Raw genomic sequence first — 25,796 nt, forward strand, 5'->3', positions numbered from 1 at the left:
TGAAAACCTTGCAGATCGAAACAATAAAGTTCTATAGTTATTACATTAACGATACATTCATAAAAGAAAATGGATTAATGAATAAACAAAAACTTTCCAGGAACAAAAACATTCACATTGAAGGGAAATAAAAAGCATTATCAAAACACAAGCATTATAGCTCTCTTATAAAGTAAGTCAATGTTGAATTGACTTACAATGACAATGTAACCCAAATTATTTAAAAAAAATAATGAAATTTAATAAAATTCAAATTATAAAATTTCATTATGTTATTTATCTATTAAGAACTAAACATTAAAATATAAGGTATTACAGCTCTCCGATAGTAAGATGAACTACTAAAAACTGTACAGGAGGATGCCTGATGCATTTTCTAACGTTAGAACTACTTTTTTATTAAATTTAATACTAGTTGTTCTCCCACACGGCTTTGCCGTAGTAGGAAATTAAAGGGCATTTAGTTCGCCTGTTTATTTTTCCGAATAATGGATGAAGAATTTCTCGCCAATCTGCTATGTTATTTTGCTCGCCCATGTTATGTTAATTTGCTCTTCCACGTTATGGTAATTTACTCGCCCATGTTATGATAATTTTCTTCGGGAGAATGTTCTTAAAATTGGAATAGAAAAAGAACAAAATTTAATTTTCGAAAAATCGTTTCGAGGTGCACACGCCTATGCTACTAATTTTGTGTCAAATTTCATGAAAATCGGCCGAACGGTCTCGGCGCTCGTCACAGAGATCCAAACATCCAGAAAGACTTTAAGCTTTATTACTACTAAAGATATTTGACACTTGGGCGGAAGAAAAAAAAAAACAACGCACAAACAAATCAAGAGGGTTTTTGTTTTATTTGTTTGTCTTTATTAGTGAATTCTTTTTTACTGGACTGCTGACCTGTTTATATTAATCTAAATTAAAAAAAACCTAATGTCTCTAGAGCGATTTTTAAAACTTTTTCATGACTTGTAATTTAGGTTGTTTTAGATCCGTTTATAAATGAAGAAAACTGCGTCTCTGCTTTATTTTTCACATATCTCGTTCCGCGTTCAAATCACCCATTAAAACTTTTGATCTGTGTTAGGATGATACAGCATGATTTTCAAACGATTCTTTTGTTCCAAATTTAGAAAGTTTATTTCATCAAAGTGAAAAATCAATGTATTTTTTTTTTTTTTTACTTTCCATTCAGCAAAGAAAGATGAGAATTCAAGAGTACTTCCAAAACAATGAAGTTCAGAAATACTTCGCATTGAATGCACGACCATTTCGTGGACACAATCCTTCTTTGAAAGTCTTTCCTTTGTGCAAACATAATCTTTTGCATCTTTAGATTACAGGAACTAAAGGACAAATTTTTTAATACGTGGTTTTGCAAAATTTCTCATCATTATGTTTCACATTTAAACGGAGTATTTTTCCTTCTTTTAAATGTTAAACATTTCCTTGTTTTAGGGTAGTTGATATGAACTTTTAGATAATATATGCTAAATAAGTTAATTTTCTGAGCATTTTTATTAGTCATTCATGTAGGTACAAGATTATTTTTGATATGTATCAAAGATGTAAGGAATCTGTCCACATTTTTAGAGATAACTGATGAGAAACTACTGATAATATTAGCAAAGAGCGCTAATTTTATGCATTTTTTTCTTTCAATTATAGTAGTTTCTCATAATGCTCTAAATGTCACAATACCTACAGTTTTGGGATAAAAATTATTTATCAGAATGAGTTATACACGATAAAAACATTAGTATTTTTTATTACGTTTAAATACTACCTGATATCTTTCGATAAATTAAAATTTAATTCTACGTTTGATTGAACGTTTTCAGTTATTTATTTGTTGATTTCAGTGTTTATGTTTGAGGGGGGAGGGAGCGACATTGCTGAAGCTCTTTTTGTGGGGGAGGGGGGTTATTTGGAGTTGAGAAATAGCTGAAACGTAAGTATTCAAGACTGAAATGCAGGTGGACGGATCACTCGTGTCCCCATGTTTCAAGCCTAATCTTTTATATGAACGGATATAACAAGTAAATCATTTTTCTACTGCATTCCTTCCTTTATACGATATTTAAGTAAATATTGAAACCACTGTCCATTTTAAGTTTATGGTATTAGTATGAACAAACTTTGTCGCAACAAACAAGAGAGAGAAACAAAAATAAAGGGTCGGGGGGAGTGATCCACAACTCTATTGGAATATTAGGAAAAACTATCTATGAGTAACAATGCATGTAATTTAATGTGCATATCAACAAAGATAATAGTAGTAACAACGATAATAATATTAAGGATTTTCATAATAGTAAGAATGATGATGATGATGATGATGATAATAATAATAATAATAATAATAATTTATTAATTATTATTATTATCATCATCATCATTCTTACTATTATGAAAACCCTTAATATTATTATCGTTGTTACTACTATTATCTTTGTTAATATGCACATTAAATTACATGCATTGTTACTCTATAGATAGTTTTTATAATAATAATAATAATTATTATTATTATTATTATTAGTATTATTATTATTATTATTATCACCATCATTATCACCATCATCATCATCATCATCATCATTATTATTATTATTATAAACGTTATCGCATAGAGTATTGTTAATTTATTATAACTATGTACCTTTATAATAATGCTTATTGATTATCCCTCATTTAGAGTGTTTTGTCTGCAATTGTTTTATACTTGCAAAGCCTTACTCACTTGGTTCTAAAAGGTTATTATAAATACCCAATCCATTATTACAACCTCAAGGAAAAGGTTTTTGTCCAGCATTTTTACATGAGTCCCCATGTCTTACAATTTCGATTATAACATTTAATTATTTTCTTGTTCAAATTTTATAGTTTTTCTTTAAGAAGAAAATTTTTAGCGGAGATAAATAAAACATTTTTTTAATCTGTCGGTCACCGCCTGGACAAGTAAAACTTCCTGAAGTAAAAAATTTGGTTTGAAGGTAGGGATACGCCGATTAATCGACCATAATTGAATATTTTACCAAATACTTATAATCGGCCAAGTTTTGCGATAAATCAGCGCGAAAAATGTTTTTTAAAAACTATTTTAAGTATATATCTGTGACAAGAAGCTTTAATGAAAACATAAAACAACAATAAATAAATTTAACTCCTGCAAATATTACTATAACGTGTAGTATGAAAGTACAGAGTAAAAGCAAAACAAATAGAAAATGCGTAAAACCGAATGAAATATTAAAGAATAATCCTCACAGCTGATATCCACATGCCACTAGTATGAATAATTAAGTTCCAGGGCTTTTAAATTGAAAATTCGAAAAACATGAGTGAGGAAATTCCTCTCCCCCTTCTCCAACCACATATTTGCAATAAATAAAAAAAACTTTCAATTTATATTTATACTTAAGTCAATATTTATCCTATCCTAGGCCCCCGTGACCCACTTTTTTCACATCACCTGCATTGCAGCTACTTATTGCTTTTATGTTATTAATGTTATTTCTGTTTATCTTTTGACAGAAATGTAGCAGAAATAAACATATGTGTATACGATCTCACTGCAACCTCTGAAATCCATAAAGCAGAAATAGCAATGTATTATCAAACAAAGGCAAAAAAAAAAGAGGGGGGAGAGAGACAATCGCCTAGTTAGTCTAGTTCTTTTTATTATTATTATTGGATTCTTCTTTTTTCTTTAAAATGAATAAATTAAGTTGGGCAAAAAACTGCAAGACAAATTAATTTATTAAATACTTATTTCGTAAATATAATAGTAACAGTAAAATCGATTTTTTCCTTTCACATAAATTGTAGTTTTTCTCAGTGAGAAACACATGCCAGAATTTTCAAAATTGGGCATCCAGTTTATCTTGTACCACTTTGTGTACGTAAATGATTTTGCGATCTTCAAAAACAAACCATTAAAAATTCTTCTGATAAATACCAGTGCTGTACGCGTGGATTTTGAATAAGCATACATTCTACAGTTTCATTTATGAACAAATTATACCCATTTGAAAAGTCCTGTAGTATTTTTTTTCTCTTATACGTAAGCGAACACAACGATAATTTAGCAGTAAGTTACTGCCTTAAAGCCAGGGCTTCGGCCCCAGAACTACATAAAATATACCAGACAGCCCGGTTATCACATCCTGAGACTGCGGTTTCGTTCTTATTAGACCTCCTCAGTCAGGAATAGTGAATAAGCGAGATGGAGGTGGTAACTTACTGCTAAATGCCCAAGCTTTGCCTTCAATTTACGAGTCAAACTGCACCATGCTGCGGACACTCGCTGGTGAGATAAATTCACTTTATCTACCAGTTTGTTGGGACAGTAAGCTTCAATGAGATGACATCGGCCTCCACCTAGTTTATTCACTATTCCTGACTGAGTAGTTCCAATAAGAAGGAAGCTGCAGTCTCAGAATGTGATATCCGGGCTGTCTGGTATATCGCAAGTACAACGAGAACTTATTCTATAAAAATCGCAACATCTATGCAAAAAAGCGGAATTTGTTTTACATAGTATGAGAAAGAGACATTAGAATATCGAATATATAGCTGCTGCTCGTTTGCTGTTCTGAATCTCTCACATTACTAATCCGTACCATGGAAATATGTCCTCAACATTCCTTCTCAACTGTAGAAGCTGGCCATGACGGAAATACATCATCTGCTGACCCAAACAATCGGGAAGCAAAAGAACCCGGTTGCGTAAAGACATCAGAAACAATAGAACCTTCGAACTAAAATAAAAAGGAACTCAAGAGTTCGGCTCTTGATATTACCATAAAATGATTTGTGAGCAATGTGCGCGCTTTGCTGACCCGGAAGAAATAGAAATAAAAAGAAAGTCAAAATCTTTTCAGTTGGTACAATATGAAGCCACAGTTTTGGTTTGGCATGTGAGATGTTTATGTTTGTGGAATAAGAAAAATTATAGGTCAGGAAAACACTTACCTGCCGTAACGATGAGAACCACCTTACGAAATGCTGCGAGCTTTGGCGTTTAACGATCTTCGAAAAAGAACGAAGTCCCAATTTTCAGTTCTGCAATCTCCCTTAAGAGCTTTAGCCCTTAATCAAAACATAATTACAGACGATGCAGTCTTGTACTCTGATATGCATGAGTTAATGTAACTCCCTGTCTGAGAGCGCATGTGGAGAGACCATGGATAGCTTTGCAGAGTAGTGAGCAGGATAATTATGCAACAAGTAACGATTCTTTCTATTGTGTCCCCAAATCTAATTTCATTGCATTAATTATATTTCTAAGAATTTGACCATTAAGCTAAATAAGTTCTGGAGACTACTGTAATAGAAAAATGCAAACAATAGAGTAATTAATACTTATTACATCGTCAGCGTTGTTGCAAGAGTCCCATAGTCCAAACTCCAGTTTTGAAACATTGTCAATTTTAACTTTCAATTCACTGCGAAAAATAGCAAAAATCAATTTACAGACCCCTAACTTTAACAGTAAGTTCATTCCTGTAAATTTTACACCGTATAACTGGTTTACAAACCGAAATAACTAACTGTAAAGTCTAATTCCTCGCAGTGACTCGTGAGGGGTTTTTTTTTTTCTTTTTTTTTTTTAACCAGAAGGCCAACGATATTGCATTTATAATACATTGTTCAAATTATTTTTTACAGAAGTTCTACGCACACATCAATATTTTTTCGAATACTTTATCTGCACTCGAATCTTCTAATTTGTTTTGCATTAGAAGAAATCGTAATGATCATGCATTTCACGTGTACTTAATTTATTTTGCATTTACATATACTTAAACCAAATAGTTTGAACTAATCCAATATAAATTTGAAACACTGTTTCTCTGCACTTTCCTTTGGATTTCAATGATCCACAAAAAACAAAAAACAAAAAAAAAAAGATTTATCACAGGGATTATTACTTCATAAATTTTCTGCCAGTAATGAAGATTTTTTCTAGATTGTGAACTTGTGATAACAAGACAACATGAACATCTAAATAGCGAGTTTCTTTTTTGGTATATACTAAACCATCCTTCTTTTCTTCGGTCTTAAAATTCGATAACAGTTCACATGTAGCTCAGCTTCTGCTGGAATAATCTTCTTTACGATTAAAGTTCACCACGAGAAACGAAAAATTAATTATGATTCAGTTTCTTTTATTATTTTTTCAATATGTATATATTTTTCAATTAATATTTTATTAATTCTACGTTTTTTTACACATATATTTATAAATTTTTCTCTGCTTTTAAATTTTTATGTTAAAAACATAACGTGAATAAGAGTTGAATAACATATTATTGTTGGTTTTTTTTTTCTTGCTCTCAAAATTGTTTCAAAGTATTTTTTTTTAATTAACTACAAAACTTTGAGATCTGTTTTCTGCAAAATGGATTTAAATGAATTCTTTCGAAAAGGTAACATATATTTGAAAGAAAAAACTGACTTTTGAAAGCTTGTTCGAAAATTTTATTATTTTGTTTCAGAAGGTAATTTTGATACAGTTTACTTTGCCCAAAACGACTTTTGACTGTTGTTTAAAATGTTATAAAAAGCAATAAATTAAAGCTGAAAAATATTCCCATTTTGAAAGAGACAAACGATATCAAAAATAGTGATGTTCCCCTTTCGAATTAAAAGATTTGTTCAAAACAAGGAGGTGAAACTTTTCTTTAAAACTGATTTAAATAGGCACTTAGAAAAAGCTACTCTAAATAGCACTTCATGTTACGTAGAACCAACAACTACACTGATGCACCAAACTCACATGTATACAAATTGAACTTTTTACCGTATCTCGAAGGAAATAATCTCCAAAAGTTGTGAAATTTACCAGTACTGCATTACCATAGAAACAAAACTGTAATTCCTTTAACTATAAAATAATTCCTGAAACTATAAGCTTTGGCACTTGTTTTCGCAATATATTGCGATGATATTTCGCATGTTTATAATCACATAGCGGGGTTAGAATTTTTCTGTCAGCGAATCCATTTTCACATAACGAATTTTTGGGACCAATACGCAATGTAAAATTGCTCTGGATTCAATGAAAAAATGGGGAATATTATTGCAGATCTCGAGTTTGGAGATGCAACGACGATATGTGCATCCACTCACTACACACCGACTCAACTGTTAGAGACCTTATATATCGAATTTATTGCAATTGTACATCGTCGCCTCAGAGCAAAAGCAAGCAATCTAATCCCAAAAATAAAATAACACTAAGATTTCTTACTGTTGATCTCAGACGACGATATGTTTTGGCAGATTTTTGAATTTATCAGCGTGTGCGAAAATCGGGTAAAACGTAAGTAAAACAGCTAAAAAGTTAATTTCTGCTACTCAAATCAGTCCTCGAGATAGAGAAGTTAGGAAGCATTTATCGAAGCCGTGTGAATCATTTGCTGCACGTGAAACCATCAGACCGCATCAATCAATAAACTGCACGTTAAACTACTCTTGGTTTTGGTCGCATCTTCAAAATTTGTTAGTCGAGTACACAGATAAAATTTTGTTCTGCCTGAAAAATATTTCTGGAGCATAACTTTCCTATGAGAAAGTTTTGAAGATTCACATTCGTGTTGGTTTATCGCAGTAAAAAAGGGACTTTCCATTGATCAAAACCACGATATCATTTCTTGGCGGTGATGCAACAATTTTTTAAGATTGTTCCTTGAAAAACAGATAGTATTGGTTCTCTCTCTCTTTTTTTTCGTTGCAAATGCAAAACATCATTTTTTTAAAAAAAATCTTGATTTTGAAATCTATCAAGAAAGTGTTATTAAGTTTTCAAGCAATTGTATGTTTTACTTTATTTTGACTTTATTTGAAAATAGCACTTCGTCATACTTTTAACCCGAATTGAAAACATCAGGAAAATAGATGAATTACTGTCTACGTGATTAGTTCATTCTAGAAAAAAATATTGTGTTTGAATATTTTCATGAATCTCAGAGCACATATATTAGTTTTCTAATATTTAGGTGCTTGCTAAAATTAGAAAACAATAGGAACAATTTAAACAAATAGCAAACAGGATTAAGTACGTCTTCATTTTGCCTTCATCAAAACCAACGGCACATTTTTAAAAAAAAAATTCCTGGTTGTCATATAACAGAAGCAAGCACATAGATTTTTAGTACACCGGCTGCTAGCATCGTTTTTACTAGCAAACGGTTTACTTCCAGTATTTCTTATAAAACTGTAAAAGCGTGACGAACCACGTATTTTGGTTTGTAAATATTTCTATTAATTTTTTAAATGTGAGGACAATGTGAGAGAAAAATTCTTTACGTTGTTGCATTAATGATAATTTTATCGGTTTCGCCCTGAAAAAAATCATTTTAAAAATCTTTCGCAACACGTCTTACTTTTCTGAAAATTGTTTTATTCGGAAAATTTTAAACAAATACTAAACGCAATAAGTAATTAGTTATATAAACATATTTGAGCATTTCTCCTGTAAACACAAACGATTGTGCTTGTCTAAAAAGTCAGTTAAACTTTTAAACAATGCAATCCCCTGTTTGAAGACCCGATATGCTTTCTGGCACATTCAGATTTTTTTCCCCATTTTTTCACCCTTAGATAGGTAACAAGAATCTTTATCTTAATGTTCATTATCAAAACAACTTTTCTTTTGATGGATTTTATCTGAGTTGCGGCAGAAAACATTTTCGTTTTTTGGTTTTGATTTTAAACAACGTTCTGAGATGAAGAAACTGCCCTTTCTATCGGTATAAGAAATCCGCTTTACTTTTTACCTGAAATGATACTTTAAATGCTTTGGGTACAGAAAAACTATTTTAATTTTCTTTCTCAACTCTGCAATGAATTTTCCGTTTCATAATTGAGTTAAAGAGTTGGGATGTAACCAAGAATTTAGCAATAAAACAAACATGCAGTGATTAATTAACCAATTGTTAAACCGATAGTTTGACAGTCTCTAGTCTTGCTTGTATATTTGTGTTCAAACCACGATCTTCCTTACGATTAGCATTTTTTAAAAAGTCTGTGCTTTTAAGGAAAAATAATTTAGTGTAGACCGTTCATGTACCAATTTTGATGACTGTTTCAATAAAAAAACTTACAAAAACAAGAATAGGTACACGTGCTTCGGGGTTACAAAGAATCTTTTATGAATGCAAAAATGCTGTGATTTTTAGAATGTAATAAGTTATCCCAGTGAGGTTATTCATACTTTGAAACACCTTTCATTATGCGCTGATAAAGGCATTTTATTAGTTATAAAATTCTCCCAGTTTATGACAATAACAATTAAAAGCATATTAACAATGCCTAAAATTATAGATATTATTTTGTCATTCAGGTTAAAAAAAAATGCTATGAAAAGACATTGTCCCTTCGAGCGACACTGAAAACGCAAAAAAGTTTGTTTTTCTGTAACTTCTTCCTCTAATGGATTTCGAATAACGACATACAGATCAGTTGGTCAGTGAAAATAGTAATAATAATAAAAATGGTTTGTATTGCATTTCATGAAATATTCGCTCTAGTAGTACAGATATGTAAACATATAAAATATCTCTTCAGGCTTTCACGGCCAACGAATATTCAGGGCATTTGTTTTAAGAGCATCAAGACAGACACTATTAAAGAAAAAGAATCGTTTGCTCGCAAAAAAAAAAAGTTTTCGACTCTTTTATTACTATTATTTGCAACAAGTCGTAACGTGCCAGAGTTAGAACTAACGGACATCATTTTCTAAAAATTGTTTGCTCTAAAATAGGAAACAATCCCGCCTAAGTGTCAATAATAATGAACTACATAAGCAAACACAACGTCAATGAATTTGCCTAAGGCACGGAAAAACGCCAAAAGAGTTTGATATCGAAACCGTCTACGAGGAAGTTGCTCCTTTGCATGGAAATGTCTGATTTGCTTCCGAAGTCACGGGTGTTCACTGGACAAGAATGCAAAAATCAGAACGCACAGGTGTTATCCAAAGAGGAAAAAAAAAATCTTGCATAGCAGATGCACGAGCTATTCCACACACAGTTTCCGATAGTTTCTTCTTTTTTACTTGAAAGAAGTAATTCAAGGTTAATTTCAATACTATGTTTTACCACAGGCCTTTTCGGCACTGCTTCTGGCAATTGCCATTTCTGATGTTTAAGGCTGTGCTGTATCAATGGTAAATATAACCTTGATCACTGGATGGCTTATTTATATTCTAAAGTGATTTGTAGATGCCATTCAACTTTTCTGGGAGAGCTTTTATGACAGGCAGAAAAATATTTTGAACATCAAAAATTAGAGCGTTCAGGTGTCCAAAAATTTTTTTTCGTGGCAGTGGCAGATGCACGAGCTATTTCACATTTTCCGATAGCTTCTTCTTTTTCACTCGAAAAGAAATATTTCGAGGTTAATTTTAATACAACGTTTTAATGCAGCCCTTTCGGCACTGTTTCTGGCAATTGCTCCTTCTTATGTTAAAAGCAGTGGTGCAGCAGTGATAGATATAACCTTGACCAGTAAACTACTGGTTTATATTCTAAGGTTATTTGTAGATCCCATTCAACTTTTCTAAGATCGCTCTTATGACACTTAAAAAAATATTTTGAACTTCAAAAATAAGATCGCTCAGGTGTTATCCTAAAAAAATATCACGCCAGTGGCAGACACAAGTGCTATTCCAGTTTCAGATATTTGTTTTTCTCCATTACTTGAAGGGAGTTAATTAAGAGTTAATTTTAATAAAATGTTTCACCACTACACTTTTATACACGGCTTCTGCCAACTGCGTCTTTAATGTTGAAAACTGTGCCATATCAATGATTGATATGACATTAATCACATTATGTCAAAGATGATGACGGTTCTAGGGCGAGTTGTAGATGCCGTTCAACGTTTTAGGAGTGTTCTGCCGTGCTAAAGATAAAAATCGTACAATGAGACCTGTGCCCATTTGTTGGGCCCAACTTTAGTTGTCAACTTAAACAGGTAGTCAACTTTACAGGTCTTACTGTATCTGCACTTCTTATCAAATTTGAGTTTTTGTAACCAGGTGGTCCTTTACAACATATTTTACCTGCAGACAATGTTTTACGATCATTTGTGAATGGTAAATAGTTTTTTCTTTTTTTAATCTGGAAAAGTGGAATCTAAATCAAAAATATGGAAGTGTAAAACTTCTAAAAGTCGTTTCTCATTTTGAACTCTGAGATCCAGACTTGGTGGATCCAGAATTTTTTCATGGGAAGATCGATTGATTTTCATTACTTATCCTTTTCCACGTATTCGGGTTTGCACATCTTGGTCACAAGCATATCGTAGTTAACCTCTAAATCATTTCTGGGACGAATCATCAAAGATCGTCTGAATCGGCGTGTTCGAGATTTTCGGAAAATTACTTCGGAGAAGTAAATGAACTCCATATCTTCTACTAACATCACCAAAGATAATTTAGTATCACGTTTAACTAAGACTTCGATTTTGAAATGTGTCCGGAGAAAGTTTGCCGAACCTCTTCTCCCATCGAACTTGACTGTCAGAAAATTATTTCGAGCATTGTCATCAAACAGAAGTAGAAAAGTTTTTTATCTTTTGGGAAGTCCTCCGAAAGTACTTTTTCAAGTCAAACTCAAATTATTTGATACCCAATCATGCCGACTTACTATCTTGAAGCAAGCGCCTGTTGCGTAAAAATTTTAAGCTTTTCTAGTGTTAAGGATAAAACGGTTACATTAATTTAGTCTTTAACTATCGACTATTCTCCACGCAGTCAGTTATCTAGAGTGTAAAGAGATGTAATATGAGTTTTAATGGATTCTCAAATTATCAAAGTTGAACTCTAATATTACTGCTTTTTTTGTGTAATTGTAATAAAGAATTTAGGTGTTATACTTTGTTAAGCCAGCAATGTATTCCATTAAACCAAAAAAGTCACTTTTTTCCACGCACCTTTTATTAGACTCTAAAATCTGTCAAAAACACTTGCGGTGCATGTCCCAATTCATCTTATGTATCATTAATAATGGCATTTTGGATTTTCAAATGTGGAACCACGGCATACCAGTGATACCTGATCTGTTTCAAGTAGGGTCAGATTCACACATAAAAGGAAGAACTTCAAGCTGAGCTTGCGCCCGGTGGGGATCTTCCCAGGCACATAATGCACCAACCATGGACGGTCGACGATCTCCTATACTGCGCCATGCGGTACCTCCGAATGGTAGTTATAAGATATCATGCTAAAAGATAGCGAATGATGGAGAAAAATACTTTGAATTTTTCCCTATCTGCAGTTTTATTTTTAACACTAAAGGAAATCGCCCTTAAAAACAAAACAATAATTTTTTTAAAAGCTCATAGTATTCTGTACAACACAAAAGAACACACATTTTGATACGAGATTATACGATTATCTCTTGTCTTTTTTTGTGATGAGAAAGAAAATGAGTTTAGTTTCTGCTTAACAGGTGATGTTTGCAAATTATGTGTAGTTACGTTTTTTTTTACTTCAACATATTATGCTATCCTTTTGTTTGGGTTAAATTGCATACGTATTTTGATAAATCTGTGAAATATCATAATTAATTAAAGAAAAAAACAATTTTTTTTCTCTCTAAAAGCTTTTATTTGATGATTTAGAATGAAAATTCTTCCCAATCTCTGAATATTCCTGCAGTAATGTTCTCATATAATTATTCCACTATCCATAGTATCAGAAAACCATTGCCCTCACTCCTTGTACTTCACTATAGTAGGGCAAACCTAACCTGGCAACTTCGTGAAAGCTACGCAGATTCTAATCACAGCATTAAGACACTGCCGGATTAGGCTTACCCAAACTATAGTAACTTAAAAAATGTTTTAGTCATGACACTTCATACACGCATTATATTCAAAATCTCTGAAATTGTAACTCATTAGGAAGTTAGTTCAGTTTAATTTTCTACTTTATGATCATCTAAAATCGCAGGGACAAATGATGCTCATCTTTTCCTTCCTGAAAATTCCGTTTATGTTCTATAGAGTTCAACATTGAGTGAGCGTAGTCCGGCTGGCAAGAAGTTTAAGGGGTTACAATACCTCAGAAAGTATCAAACGATCAAAAAATTTTTTTATTGTTTATTTCAAAACTAAACACGATTCCAAACACAGGGATAAAGTTTCATTGCTTCAGTTCAAATATTCAAAACGTTATGAATGGTTTGAGGTCATGCTTGCTTTGTGTTCTTATGCAAAAGAAAAACTTTAAATTGCTTTTTCTCGATGATCGTTTTTTTTTTTTTCGTTTTCATGTCATGAGAATCCCTAAGGATTTTTTTCGAATAAAGATACAGCTTTAAAGTAACACTTTTTGGAATTAAGATAGTATATTTAACAAAACTGCATTAGATAAGCATTTTATAAATTACTCTATTGTTTAGAGCATGTTATACCTTTAAAAACCAAAATGTTTTTTAAAAAATATGATTTTTTACATAATTAATCACAGAAAATTTTCTAATAAACACATAAGCAAATGAATGCACATATTTTTAGCGAGGATTATTGTGATCGTTTAGCAAAAAAGTTTTTTTTAATTAGTGCAAAAACAAAAAAGCCTTAGGGATTTTAAAAAATTGAAAGTTTCCTAAATCTTTTGAATTTTATAAAGAAGTTGGCAATATTTAAAATTTTGAAAATAAATTATTGATTACAAAATATAAGTATGCAGGTTATGGTTTCAAAAAAAAAAAAATGAAATTTACTTCAATTAAAATAAAAAAAATGTTGGAAAGGTATTGTGACTCCTTAATATATCGGGCGAAAACTGCAAAAGGATAGTTTTCAATATTTTGCTCATAGTGTACGCTCCTATCAGAAAACACTATTCAATGCTTTTGCATTTGAGCTTCCGAACATAAAAATTTCCAATTTGAATACAGGTTATCCAAGCTCTTTACGCGAATTTTATCCACGACACTATAGTTACTACACTATATTTCCCTGCATGAATGCACAAAACAGCATTCTTTACTTCCTTAGAGAGTTTTGCATTCATGAAAAATATTCCATTCAAATTTTCCACCTAAATTTTAATTTAAACCGCACCAGAATCTTGACAAGTGTATTTGACAAGTGTTTTTTTTTTTTTCAACCTACCGTACGGACTACTAATCTTTCATTTACACCACTCCTGCATCCATTTTCACGAGCTTCGTCATAAACCTGCATGTGCGTTTGTATGCTCATTCGTTTTACTAAGTTTGCTTTGGTTTTCAAAGGTTTTGCCATAACTTCAGATTCTCTTTTTCTTGGAGGAGTAAGTGCTTTTGTGATTATAACAAGCAAGCATTTTCTTTTGGGATATATTTGGTCATACTGTCCTTACACCTGTAGTACATATTAACATACTGGGAATTACAAAATTGCTTAAAACGTCTGAAGGGGTTAGTTAACCCTCCGCCCCTTCCTGCTGTGATCCTACCCTTGTGCTTAAAGCAGGACTGCGGAGTTAAAAGGAAAATGATTGACTCCGACTGCAGAAATTTTAAAGCCTCCGATTTCGTCTCCGCAGCCCTGGTATAAAGTAGTCAACACAATGAATATAGTACGTACGCAATATAATAACAGTGTTTTACTTTTTTTGGACATTGCTTTTTGGTTTTGGAAAGCATTCCACTAATTTTCTGTTGTACGATGATTAATGTGCTTTCGTATTCGCCTCTCTGCGAGGAATTCATATTTTCAGTTCTCAATACGTTTCCAAGTGCCCTAGTGCATCTAATTTTCTTCCACTTCTGTACAAAAATTAGAGAAAATTGATATGGTCTGAAAACGGACCTTCACGGAAGTGCTTGGTCGATGAACTGTGGCATGTGGAAGTGAAGAAAAATGTTTGTCAAGATCATATTAATAGCATTTCTGTTTATTTTTGAAAAGTAGAAAATGGAAAACAAGAAAAGATCCCCGGATGTTTTGATCTTTTTTTTTTTTTTTTCAATTACTTCGAATAAATCCATTTTGTGGGCGTCACAGTAAGAAATGCATTTCCTTCATCAAACTTTTGTTTACTTTTACAAAAAAATAAATGAATAAATAAAAACACTAAATAAATAAATAAAATACAAATAAACATAAGTAAAAAACAATAAATTTTAAAAAAATCACGCTTCAAGGTTCAAGTTATTTCTTTTTGATATTTGTTTGGAAGTTTTTTAATTGCGGTTTTGCTTTTGTGTTTATGTTAAATTTATGCTGAATTTATTTTTGAAAAAATGGTCATTTAAAGTACGTATCTGGCAACGAACTCTGTTCAGTTGTTTATTCAGATTAAATTAATTTTTCCATGCAGCTTGACAAAAAAAGGTTTTTAGGGCAAAATTTGTTTCCGGAAGTGGCTAAGAGATTTTTTTTTCTGTTTTTTACACCTTTATTGCCTTCTGTTACTTACATTTTGTGACAAGTTTACATGTTTGGTTTTTACTTTGAAGCAGTGCAGAAAGAACAATGTACAAATTGCATTTCAGATGTGATTTAAAGCACAAGAATTATCTTTACGGTTTTATGGCAAAATATTTTATGTTTGATAATATATTAATGAAGAACGAAATAATAACAATTTTGATTTAGTTTGGCTTCTAATCAAATAATTGAATATAAGCTAGTACCCATACCAAAAGCAAATATTAAACTTTTTCTTTTGTCTCGCTTCGTTAAAAGCAGCTGAGATAATTGTCAAAGGAAACATATTTTTATTCTTTACTTTGAGCACTCATATGACAGTTTCTTGTAAATTCTTCAATCTTTGTAATGGCACTTAGCAGCTTTTTTTAAGTAGGCGAAAACGCAAAACTATAGTTTTCGTCGTCAACATATTCGCTCCTCATGCTTTAATATTACATTTTAATGAACCCTTTTTTTATTTTTTTAAAATGTTTTGAATGGTTTACTTAACGAATCATTTTACCTTTCAAAAGAGTTTATAGTCTTTGGACTTGTTTTGCTTAAAAATTCATCAAAAAGACAACACAATATATGTTTGGAACTAGTGTCGCCTAACTAGAAGTTTCTATGTAACTTCGACCAAACACGGCTGCCACAAGTAACATAGAAAATAACGTCCAAGGTTAAAACAGGGATGCCTACGTGGGGGGGGGGGGGGGGGAATGGCTCAGACAGCGGGATTGAAATATTTAAAGGAGTTGTTTTAAGGGGTATTTTTCCCTTTTTGGAGGGCCTGCTTTTGATGAGGGGAGGCTCTTCGCGATATAAAGAAGGAGTGCGCCCTTGATCTTACGGTGGTGGCACCCCTGGTTAAAAATGTGTCATGAAGAGATTATAACGAAAACAATGCCTCACTTTTTAACTGTTCTCTTCAAGGTCTGAGAAGTACACACTGCGAATCTATAATTATATTTTTAACATTTGAAAAACATCATCTCTCGACGCATGGGATGTGGTCATTCTCAACTAGGATTACCGTAAACTTTTGAAAATATAACAGTGATTTTCAAGCTTCATACAGGCTTTTATTTTGAAACCTTTAAATGAAATATAACACTAGAAATTATAAATTTTCATATCGCAGCTCGAAAAGATTAGTGACACAACTTTTTCAGGAGACCATTTTTTAAACTGTTACGATTTATAATTTATTGTTGTTTCATTCATGATAGCTCCTAATTGTTATAATGCTTCTTAAAAATTGTTAATACTATTCTTTTTGTTCATTTCATGCAGTTATTGTGCTAGCATTTAGGGTTCCTACAAATTTTAATCAAATTTAGGTCAAATTAGATTTTAATCAAAGTTACCATCTACCGCCAACTTTGTTATCTACAACTTGGGTCTTTATTCCATATAAATGACCATATTTTTAAAAGTATTATCAATTAAAAATCTCATTTTCGGTATTTTTTGAGTTCTGTCACTATTCTTTTCAAACGACGATATGGTAAGCTATGTTCTCAACATATATTAGTTGAACAAATGACGTACGATAAGTCTTTTAGGACCGTTTTAAACTCCATTGCAGACGTATTACCCAGTTCCAGACTTGTTGATGATGTAAGCTAGCTAGAGAACTTCGCCGTAAAGAGGTTCGTGGAAAAATAAAGAACAAAAGGAGCACTTGAGTTCATAGAATAATAGAGAATGTTTTTAGCGATTACGTGCAGATGAGAAGATATAGCGTGCACGAAAATTTGAGATAAAATTTCAAGTACCGGGTTGACTTAGTCACGCTTTTAAAAGGTTGGAAAGTCAGAGAAATTCAGTTGCTTGAAATTGTGTCTGGAAGCCAGATTTGGGGATAAAAATTTATCGCCTTGCTTTAAAATATAATTTTAGAAAGGTTATTGCTTTTGACTCGAGTATAGTCAAGGCATGATTAGGGTTTGGGCACTCACGATTTCTCTACAAAATTAAAAAAAGAAGAAGGAGAAAGAAAAAGCGTACCTTTGGACGAGACTTGATGCTGCTAGGTACTTCAGGAAGGTCTTATGCTCTAATTTTAATGTGGAGAAAACTTCCTGAAGATTTATGCGCCTTATCTTCTTTTAAACAGGTTGCTGCAGTTTTTAAACTAAATTTGGGGCCTTATCATTACTTTGAACTATCTCTCAGAAAAAAAATCAAAGGAATGTTTTATTTATTACTCATATTTCATGTTTACTCCTGACATCCGATAAATTAACCTACAAAAGGAGATTTTATTGTTTATTATAGTTATTTTTTGTGCATTTAAAAGCTGCTACTAACTTTATTTTAAAAAAAATCGTGTTTAGTTGGAAGAAACTATACATGCTGATGCAGATATTTCTACAGGGGTTGAACACCTAATTACTCGCAATAAAGCGTATTAAAGTTTTCAAAAACAATAAGTACAGAGAAGAAGTAACGAATACATACCTTTGCTTAAAAATTAAATGAATGAATTATCAACGTTTTAATGCACACAAATTGCAAATTACTGCAGAAACGTGTTTTCGGGTTACAAGGAGCTCCTTTTTCAATGCAAAGAAGTGTGAGCTTTTGGATGAAATATCATCCAAGGAAAGCTTACCAAAAATTTCATCCAAAACGTTCACACTTCTTTGCATTGAAAACGAAATTCCTTGTAACACCAAAACGTGTGTCTGCAGTAATTTGCCTTTTTTTGCATTAACACGTTGGAAATTCATTCATTTAATAAGTGAGAGAAAGGTTTAATGAATTGAAAAGAATATCATTAAATACAAAAGAAAAGTCAGAAATAAACCGAATAATTAAATAAACCTTGAAAAATATTCAGTTAACAGTAGTACCAATGAGACAGCGGATATGTGTATCTATTGGTCTATCTGTACCCAAAAAATTTCTGAGGGACCAGTCGGATTCGAAAAAGTTTTTTTGTGTTTTCTTGCACAAAAGATATCAATTACAATATCTCTTTCCCGGACTTTTTTTTTGTTTTGAATTATTGTTTGCCTTTTTTTTTCTCTTAAAATTAATGCTAAATTATTTTGATCTCTCAAAAAGATATATTTGAATTTAAAAAAGCTAAAACAATAAGGAGAGAGACTGAAGGTTGCCTTGAAAATAAATGTTGACATGTAGGTAAGTAGACTCGTTTCCTTCTGGACGAATTTCTAATTCAACTCCCATGAACAAAGTTCTGACTTTTGAGGCTGTGTTTTTAGCTCTGACCATAGCTGTTCAGGCTGGATAGTCGCAACGGATACTAAAACTTAACAACATCCTGAACCATCGTGCAGGATCTTGATGGACAAATTGTTGTTGCGAGATTTGGCCTTGAAAAGAGGTTTTAAATCTTCACCGTGATGTGGAATGTCCACGCTTCGTCGCTCGCAGTCTTCGTTTCAGCGACTATTAATGCGAATTGTAGGCGGTCAGGCAGAAACTTCAAGTAACTTGTCTCTCGACCCTATGTCACAATGACCTCGTGATTGACGTTTTGGTGATTTAAAATCAGACGATTTGTTATCATCACTATTGGGTGATGCTTCTCCCAGCTTAACTGGTGACAGCCACACATGAGCAACATTGAAATAAACAGGATGGTCGATAATAAAATCGGTTACTTAGATTACGAAAGCTTTTTTTTTTTTTTCACCAGTAACACCGACAAAAACCTCAATAACGAACCAAATTATGCACAGTTTGAATAATTTTACCTGAAGAAGGAATTATTGGAACAGAAAAAAAACAAATGATAGAGAAATACCATACTAGAAACTGAAGTCAAAAATTTTTTTAAAAATTTTCGAACAATCATTTTTTGCAGATTTAGTTTTCCAAAGTAAAATCATTATTGAAGAGAAGTTATACAAGCACTAAAATTAACAAACCGTGACATGGAAAACTGTCAGTCCTAAAATTATTCCTTTCTGAAACACTTTATACTCCTGTTCTCTTAAATCATCTAGATTAGTAAATATGGTTTTAAAAAAATAATTTATTAATTTACACCCATACATAAATCTACAAATAAAATCAGCTATTATGAACACAAAATGTAGGGGAAACCCGGGTAACGTAAATACCTCAAGCTTTACTTGATTATTGTCGTTTAGTTATAAATTTAGAAATTGAAACAAATGTTTATAATCAGTCTTCATTTAATGCACTTGCGTAATGCAATAACTGTTGTCCTTAATATTAATTACACTATTAGATATAAGGCCAGTTTTCAACAATGGCATGAATATCCACTTTGCCCAACACCCCGGGTAAAAAGTGGATTCGTTACTAGGGCAAAGCGAACAACAACATTATTTGTCATGAAACTAAACATCAAAAATAAAATAACCATTGAAAATTAAAGGAACACATCCAAAAAACATTTTTTTTCTACAATGCTAATTATTGTAGTTATTGCAAACAAAGAAATTGAACTTTGAAATAAAACAAACGTAGAAAATAAAAGGAACACATTTAAAAACATTTTTTTGCTGCAGTGCTAATTGTTGTTGTATTACAAACAAAGAAACTGAACTTAAGAATAAAATAAGCATCGGAAATTAAAGACTCATATTAAAAAGCATTTTTCTACAATTCTATTTATTGCAGTGATTATTGTAACAAGCAAATATTTTTTTTAAAAAAGTCAATATCCAAAATTTAGGAGCATATTAAAAAAAAAAAAAAAAAAAAACATTTTTCTGCTACAATACTAATCATTGCAGTTATTACAAACAAAATCATTACTATTTTCGAATGCTGAACACTTTATAACACCACTCAGTACACATATGACATTGTATCCTGTTTTCTATTGGCTGATCAGCTTCTTCAATGAACATTTCATCACAGAAAATGCACCTTAGATCATCAATTTTTTTTTCTTCCTTCTTCTTATCATTCTCGTATGCAGTCCTGTGTTTTGTAGTAGAGATTTTTGATTAGTATTTTTGGTACTTCGTCTTTTTAATAGTCTTCTGAGAAGGTTTTGTCGAAACACCATCTAGTTACTTCATGAAAGTCTTTTTTGATTTTTCAAATTTTTGTCTTTGATTGTCCTTTACTAGAGTACTTGCCTGGAGTGTAGATCTCTGTAGTTTTTATTTACGTGTTGTTATTGGTTTTACAGGGTGAGGATTAGGTAGTAAAACGGAAGGACTGTAGTAGTTCGTAGAACTTTCAAGTTTGAGTGACATCATTGCCTTGGACTAATTCTGTTGTTTCAGATCCCATGGGAGTATAAGGACGATCTTCAATGGTAGTATTGTCATGAGATCTTAATATTGAAGGACTTCCAGGTTCGAATGAACTGACGTGTCATGACCGGGCAAAGTGAATATGGTATTCACTTTGCCCAATCCGCTTTGCCCTTCAGGTACATTTTTGAGGTTACTAAAAATTACTAGAAAAACAGAGCATCTAAACTCGTCATCTACGGATAGTTGAAAGCTACATAATCGTACATCAAATCCTATTCATAACAAAGACCATGTCACAAATAGTATTAAAGTTATAAATGAAACACTAACTTCTGTAAACTAATATTTTTTTCTCCAAAACATACTTTGTTCGCTCACTGGCGTTGTATTATGTGAACTCGTTCCGACGTGTTTGCCGCACACGGAGTGGCAACAGGAGACCGTGGCTATGACAACGCGGCTGCCGTCAGTCTAATTATTTAGGAGTTATAGGCAAAAATCGCTTTGCCCGGGGTATCCACTTTTGCCGGTTTCCCCTATACCATAGATTGCCTTACTCCTCTTCACACAATGTACATACGTAAATTTCTTATAAAGACGTTCTGCTGGATAATTATGTGGATTATTGGGATTTAGTACCTAAACTCCCATCCTTCCTTTCCTAGAAAAAATAATAAGCCTTATTCCCATATTTCAGCTCATTGAAACACCAAAGTTTACGGGCGAAATTCCAACAGATCATAAGGCCTCTAAAGTAATAATGCCCGGGGCCTAACCTAGCTTTAGTCTGGTACCAAATGAACTGCGGAATCAAATATACATATATATATATATATATATATATATATATATATATAATAAGCTGACAAATGAGCTAACAATAAATACTTGTCTCAGAATCAGAAAAATCCCCGGTTCTTGCTTACAAACGTTAGCACGAGAAGTAAGCAGAGCGATCTTCGTACCAGTCGAGCTCCCTCCCTCGTCATTTCGACCAGTCACCTAGATGAAATTGGATCTAAGTCACCAGTCTGATATCACATTCTTTGCGTGACCTAATCGGAAACGATATCGGAGTTATTTCGAGGTCTGCAATAATCGGGCTGAAGGATTTTTAGGAGTTCTACCAGCATGTTGACTTTTATAAAATGTTCCGGTTGTCAGTGTTATGCCCTTTAGAAGTCCTCCAGGAAGGCTTCTATAGAAATGCAGATGCTTTCCAAAATCAGAAAATACAATACACTGCATTCAAGTTTGTATATATTTTTTTTAGATAATTAAAATAATTGTTTAATTTTTTGCCTCTCCTTGGAAAAGCTTCCCGTGCCTTATAAATGGTGCATCAGGTGGTAAAATACTCCTTCAGTATAGAAACGTATTGATGTTAACGAATTAGAGTGGCAATATAATTTAATATGAGCGCAAGTCAAATAAGGTTGTCGGAAAAAAATTTCCCCTTTGACTTATAATTGGGAAAAAGGGTTTTATTCTTCAAACTTTGTTAAGAATACGCAACTTTAGAAAGGAAAATAGAAATAATTTTAAGTTCACGTACACTAAAATTCAGATCAATTCATTTTTAATCAACTGCTTAAGTGCCTTGAAGAATAATTGCCTGAATATTGTTTTGATAGATCAGGACTTTGATATACAAGAACAATTAATGTTATATTTTTACCGATTTTAATGTGTGATAGAAATCTGTCCTCGAAACAGAATACTTTTCGACGCAAAAACAACCATTGTGATGCATTGCCCTGCAGTGTAAAAAATACATACATAAAAAAAAAAAAAAAAGCTGCGCGTTTACTGTAAAACTTCTACGAAACTGATTCTATCAAGTTTCTAGTGACAATATAGCTGCTTCTTAATCAACGTAGTAACCATACTGCTTCTTATTAAATAACGACACAGCTTCTTAAATAATGATACTGCTTCTCAAATAACGATGTGGCTTCTTTTAAAGTAACGATACTGCTTCTTCTTAAATAACATCGCCGCTTCTTTTTAAGTAACGATACTGCATTTTAAATAATGATACTACTTTTTAAATAATGACACTGTATCTTAAATAACGATACTGCTTCTTTTTATAACGATACTGCTTCTTTTTATAACGATACTGCTTCTTCTTAAATAATGATACTGCTTCTTCTTAAATAATGATACTGCTTCTTCTTAACTAACAATACTGCTTCTTCTTAAATAACAAGACTGAGTGTTCTTAAATAACGATACTGCAAGTAACGCTATTTATGAAGGAGCTGTATCGTTACTAGAAATCTTTATGGAAGCCAAGTTTCCTAGAGATTTTCTAATAACCGTAAAAGTTTTTTTTTTTTTTTACCGTGTAGCATTGAGTTGCAGTAATCATATATACCACAGATCAGTCTGAACGTAATGACCTGACTGGAAAAGCATTGGACTTGTAACCGAAGGGTTACGGATTGAATCCCAGCCAGTGGAAGATACTCTGTGTTCGTTTAAGGTGACTATGCCATGATATATTAAGGTGACGCTTAATATATCATGGTCACAAAGTCCTAAAAGTAAATCAATACATCTGAGGGTGCTGGACCAGCGATTGCTCGGCTTCTAGTCTGGATTTAAAAAAAAAGAAATAAACAGAGCTGTAGCTGTCTTCAGGACCCCATCCAACCGGTAAAACTACAAATAATGGCAAGTACAGAGTGTGATACAGTAATATGATGTATGCCACTGTCCTAAAAAACTCTTGAGTACATTTTTGTAAAACAAACAATGTCACTTACAATTCATGTATAGTTAAAATTAATTTAAAATTAGATGTGCCTTCCTAATAGAACTTCCTAATATAATCTGAAAATTTCTTAAAATTTTCAGACTTTTGCTAGGCTCGGATTTAAAAGGTAGATAGAGCCAGAAACTGACTACGAAACTTTACAACCACCTTCTGTGAAACTGACATTTTTTCATTGATTGTTACTGTTCCGATGTTCAAAAATAGTTGTGTGATAAGGCTTGGAATGACTCAATGTTGAAACAATGAAGCTGTGGCTGAGTAGTTTATCCTATTTTACATGCGAAATTTAGTTTCCTTTCAATATTAAGTCAAAAATGTTGAAAAGCGTTTAATTCTTCTATCGACAAAAATAAACAAATAAATAAAATTGATAGCGTACGTAAAAAAATAACAAAAATGATAAATGTGAAATAATTAATCGTTCCCGTTATGGGAAAAATATTCTCTTACAAAAAATATGAAAAAGTATTAGATTGCATACTACTTAAAAATGATGTCAGTAATGTTTTAGGGGAAAACTGCAAAGCTTCGTTAACTTGACGCTCATTGTTTAAATTTTAAAGAACACACTTCCACTTCGTGTTTTCTCGAGGAAAATATTTCCTATAAGGAAATTCATGTATCTGAACTTCGCTAAACAGTACTGCTTGACCGCTTTTATGTGTTGAATCGAAATCGGCAGCTTTTCTTTTCAACAGTAAATGAAATCGTGATTTTCATACCAGAAATGCATTGTTTTTAGTATTTTATTGCTGATATCTCTTTTGTGGTGAGGCAGTTACATTATGTAATAACAATAATCCCGGTAGCAGAAACTGCGAGACGCGAGACGTGCGTTGCAGATTTTTCAGCAGCCTGCAGATAATTTTACCAAAGAACAAAAAGAAACAAAGAAAAAATAAATAAATAGAAGAAAAAAAAGAAATACAACTCTTCAAAGATCGTTTTTTGACCGGAAAGGCTATGGGTGCTTCAGCATTTCAGCTAGAAACATAGTCGCCATATTTGGTTATTCACAAGATCGAAGTAGATAGATGTTATGTGCCAAAGTTTTCAAAAGGGGAGCAGAATTGGATGTTTTATTTATAACTGCAAAACTATTGAAAATAACTTGAAAAGTGCAGCAAATCGTTTTTATTTTTCTTTTTTGAAACATTTTCTTGAGAAATGAAAAATTTTATATTTAAAATTCACCTTATCCTCATTGCTTTGGACGCAAAAGTGCTAATAACTTTTCAACTTGTGTAGTCTCATAAGGATTTTTATTTTAAAATTTGTTTTGTTACAAATTCAGAAATTTATATCTTAAATTTTGGCGCAGTCGCCATGTTTAGTCATTCCGAAGATGTTGGCGTACAAGGCTCTTTAAGTGCCTACGTTTTCATAAACAGAATAGAATGTTTATTGCAATGCAAACTGTTGAAAATTATGCAAAATGTGCCATTTTTACGGATAATTCTTAATTATTGTCTTTAAAAATACAAAATTTTATCTTTAGAAACTTATCTTCATTGCTTTAGATGCTAATGTGCTAAAAACTGACTATTTCATATAAGTTGTAGTTTTTTAAGGATTTTGAATTTATTATTACTTTTATGCAACAAATTCAAAAATCTATTTATAATCATGAATTTTTCGCGTATACGCCATGTTTGGTCATTCGCATGATGGAAATAGACGAGACCATTACTTACCTAAGTTTCCCAAAACAGAATTGGATGTTTCCCTCAAAACAAACTATTGAAGACAACATAAAATGTACAATAAATCATGTTTTTTTTTCTTTTAATGATTTTCATGAAAAATGTGATTTATTATCTGCACAATTGTATTAGATCCTCATTGATTTGGAAGTTTGCTATAAACTGAAACATTGATCTAAAATGCAGTTTCCTGCCAACTTCCCATTTACTAATTTATTTGTTTATTCCTTTTTTGAAAAAAAATTCGAAAACCTATTTAAAATGAAATTTACCACATTTAAATAAATATGTATTGAGTTTTATTTTTATGAAAGTAGTGAAAACTGCCCCCCCCCCCTCCCCCCTTATGCTTTAAAACTCGGCGACAAAACCGACACTAAGTTTTTCGAGTCAGTGGCCGTTGGCCCGTTGGAAAATTTCCGAGTCTTGACCTTTACAAGGGACGTCTGTGTTTTATGAAAACTTAAAAATAAAACTAATAATAATGCTGCAGATTATTTTCAACTGCCAAAATAGTGTCGCAGACTGTCTAGAAAGATTCTGCTACTGGGACAATAATAATGTAACTTTGTATAAACCAACGATTCCCAACCTATGGGGCACGACCACAGGGGCTATGCGATGACTCTAAAGAGGAGGCACTAGCATGAGTTAGTGTGAACTCACATTGAGCTA

The 25,796-nt window shown here is 32.3% G+C and overlaps 1 protein-coding gene across 1 annotated transcript in view; it reads left to right on the top strand.

The window, feature by feature from the left end:
• The first annotated feature begins 4,626 nt into the window (after positions 1 to 4,626).
• Positions 4,627 to 25,796, top strand: part of LOC129223054 (uncharacterized) — a 149,153-nt gene continuing 127,983 nt past the window's right edge. Inside the window, exon 1 of the mRNA XM_054857619.1 lies at positions 4,627 to 4,731. Coding sequence (XP_054713594.1) covers positions 4,627 to 4,731 — 105 coding nt within the window. The remainder of the gene's footprint in view (positions 4,732 to 25,796) is intronic.

This window comes from Uloborus diversus, chromosome 5 (genome assembly GCF_026930045.1).
Source record: "Uloborus diversus isolate 005 chromosome 5, Udiv.v.3.1, whole genome shotgun sequence".
In the NCBI taxonomy this organism is placed as follows: domain Eukaryota; kingdom Metazoa; phylum Arthropoda; class Arachnida; order Araneae; family Uloboridae; genus Uloborus; species Uloborus diversus.